Source organism: Terrapene carolina, unplaced genomic scaffold (assembly GCF_002925995.2).
Source record: "Terrapene carolina triunguis isolate 2854851 unplaced genomic scaffold, T_m_triunguis-2.0 Scaffold34921, whole genome shotgun sequence".
NCBI classification, from domain to species: domain Eukaryota; kingdom Metazoa; phylum Chordata; order Testudines; family Emydidae; genus Terrapene; species Terrapene triunguis.
Genome location: NW_020699272.1, coordinates 1 through 746, shown reverse-complemented (window position 1 = coordinate 746; position 746 = coordinate 1). Strand labels below are relative to the sequence as shown.

The following is a 746-nucleotide window of genomic DNA, read 5'->3' as shown; positions in this document are numbered from 1 at the left end:
CCTTTGACCACCACCTTCACACCCCAATGTACTTCTTCCTGATGAATTTGTCCATTCTAGACATCGGCTCCATTTCTGTGCCAGTCCCCAAATCCATGGCCAACTCCCTCATGAACACCAGGTCAATTTCCTATTCTGGATGTGTCACACAAGTCTTTTTCTTTATATTCTTTGCTGTAACCGAGTACTCCATACTCACCATCATGGCATACGACCGATACATCGCCATCTGCCAACCATTGCACTATGAGAGAGTGATGAACAGGAGAGCTTGCATCCAGATGGCAGCCAGTGCCTGGATATCTATTTTTGTCTACACTGCACTGCACACCGGGAACACGTTTGCAATGTCCTTCTGTGGAGGCAACATGGTGGATCAGTTTTTCTGTGAAATCCCCCAGCTCCTCAAGCTCGCCTGCTCTGACTCATACCTCCGTGAAACTGGGGTTATTGTCTTTAGTACATGCTTAGCCTTCAGCTGCTTTGTTTTTATAGTTGTGTCGTATGTTCAGATCTTCACCACAGTGCTGAGAATCCCCTCTGAGCAGGGCCGGCATAAAGCTCTATCCACCTGCCTCCCTCACCTCACTGTGGTCTCCTTGTTCTTTTTCACTATAGACTTTGCCTACCTGAAACCCACCTCCAGCTCAACATCAGTGCTGGATCTCATGATGGCTGTTCTCTATTCTGTGATGCCTCCAATGATGAATCCGATCATCTACAGCATGAGGAACAAGGAGATCAAA

At 47.3% G+C, this 746-nt stretch overlaps 1 protein-coding gene across 1 annotated transcript; it reads left to right on the top strand.

The window, feature by feature from the left end:
• Positions 1-26: 26 nt before the first annotated feature.
• On the top strand, positions 27-723 carry LOC113405277 (olfactory receptor 14A16-like; the record flags this gene model as incomplete). The annotated part of the gene is made up of 1 exon (XM_026646329.1): positions 27-723. A coding segment is annotated over exon 1 (697 nt), but the record flags the coding sequence as incomplete, so codon positions are not given.
• Positions 724-746: the final 23 nt, after the last annotated feature.